The 1,000-nt window shown below is 47.7% G+C and overlaps 1 protein-coding gene across 1 annotated transcript in view; it reads right to left on the reverse strand.

Moving 5' to 3' along the window:
- The window catches only part of LOC106881887 (probable ATP-dependent RNA helicase DHX37), a 25,242-nt gene that overhangs the window by 14,269 nt on the left and 9,973 nt on the right, over nucleotides 1–1,000 (reverse strand). The window contains exon 6 of the mRNA XM_052978104.1: nucleotides 314–394. Coding sequence (XP_052834064.1) covers nucleotides 314–394 — 81 coding nt within the window. The remainder of the gene's footprint in view (nucleotides 1–313; nucleotides 395–1,000) is intronic.

The following is a 1,000-nucleotide window of genomic DNA, read 5'->3' on the forward strand; positions in this document are numbered from 1 at the left end:
TGAGTGGTTGATGTAAAAACCATGCCAAAACAGTTGCAGACGTCTGGTGCAGGCTTCTGCCCGGCCAGATCAGGCTTCTTTCAGTTTCCATCTAGCAAATCCACTCACAAGGCTTTGGTTGGCCCGAGGCTATTGTAGAATGAACCCGGAACCATGTGGTTGGCAAGCAAGCTACTTACCATACAGCCATTCCTGCTGTATATATATATATATATATATATACACATACATACACACATATACTTATACACCCATACATTGGTGATAGAGATGAGGTTGGTGATGATGATGAGGATGAAGGGGATTTACTTACGCGTGCCTGCTTGTGTCCAGGTAAAAGGGAATACATTGGTAGCACATACAGGGGCTCAACAGCAACGGAACCAAGATCTGGCTGGAGAAGAGAAGAGAAAAAATGTAAGGAATATGAGGAGGTTGCTGCAGAGGGTTGGGCTGAGGAGACTAAATGATGTGGAGAGTGAGGGGAAGGTGGAGTAGGTAAACGAGGAAGGGTGAAGGAGGATAGAAAGGATGAGACGGAAGGCGGAGGGGGGAGGAAGAAGGAAAAAGCAAGAACGGGAGTAGAAGGGAGAGGTGGGAGAGGATGAAGAAGAGAAGGAAAAGCAAGAAAATGTGGAGGAACGAGAGGATGCGGAGGAGGAAGGGGAAGACGAGGAGGCTGAAGGAGTAGACATGAAGGAGGAAGGAGAAGATGTGAAGGTGGAAGGGGAGGACGTGGAGAAGGAAGTAGAGGATGCAGAGGAGGAAGGGAAAGACAACGAGGATGGAGGAAGAGGAGAAGACAGAAACAAGGAAAGAAGGAGAATGGAGTTGCATACTGGGGTCGAGCTAATCGACTGCCCCCCCCCCGCTTCCCCAAAACTTCAGGCCTTGTGCCTAGAGTAGAAAAGATTATTTCTGCTCTATATAAGGTGGCAGAGTTGTTAGCACTTTGGGAAAATGCTAGGCAATATTTTGTTCTGAGTTCAAATCCTGCCAC

The sequence above is a fragment of the Octopus bimaculoides genome, chromosome 30 (genome assembly GCF_001194135.2).
Source record: "Octopus bimaculoides isolate UCB-OBI-ISO-001 chromosome 30, ASM119413v2, whole genome shotgun sequence".
NCBI lineage: Eukaryota > Metazoa > Mollusca > Cephalopoda > Octopoda > Octopodidae > Octopus > Octopus bimaculoides.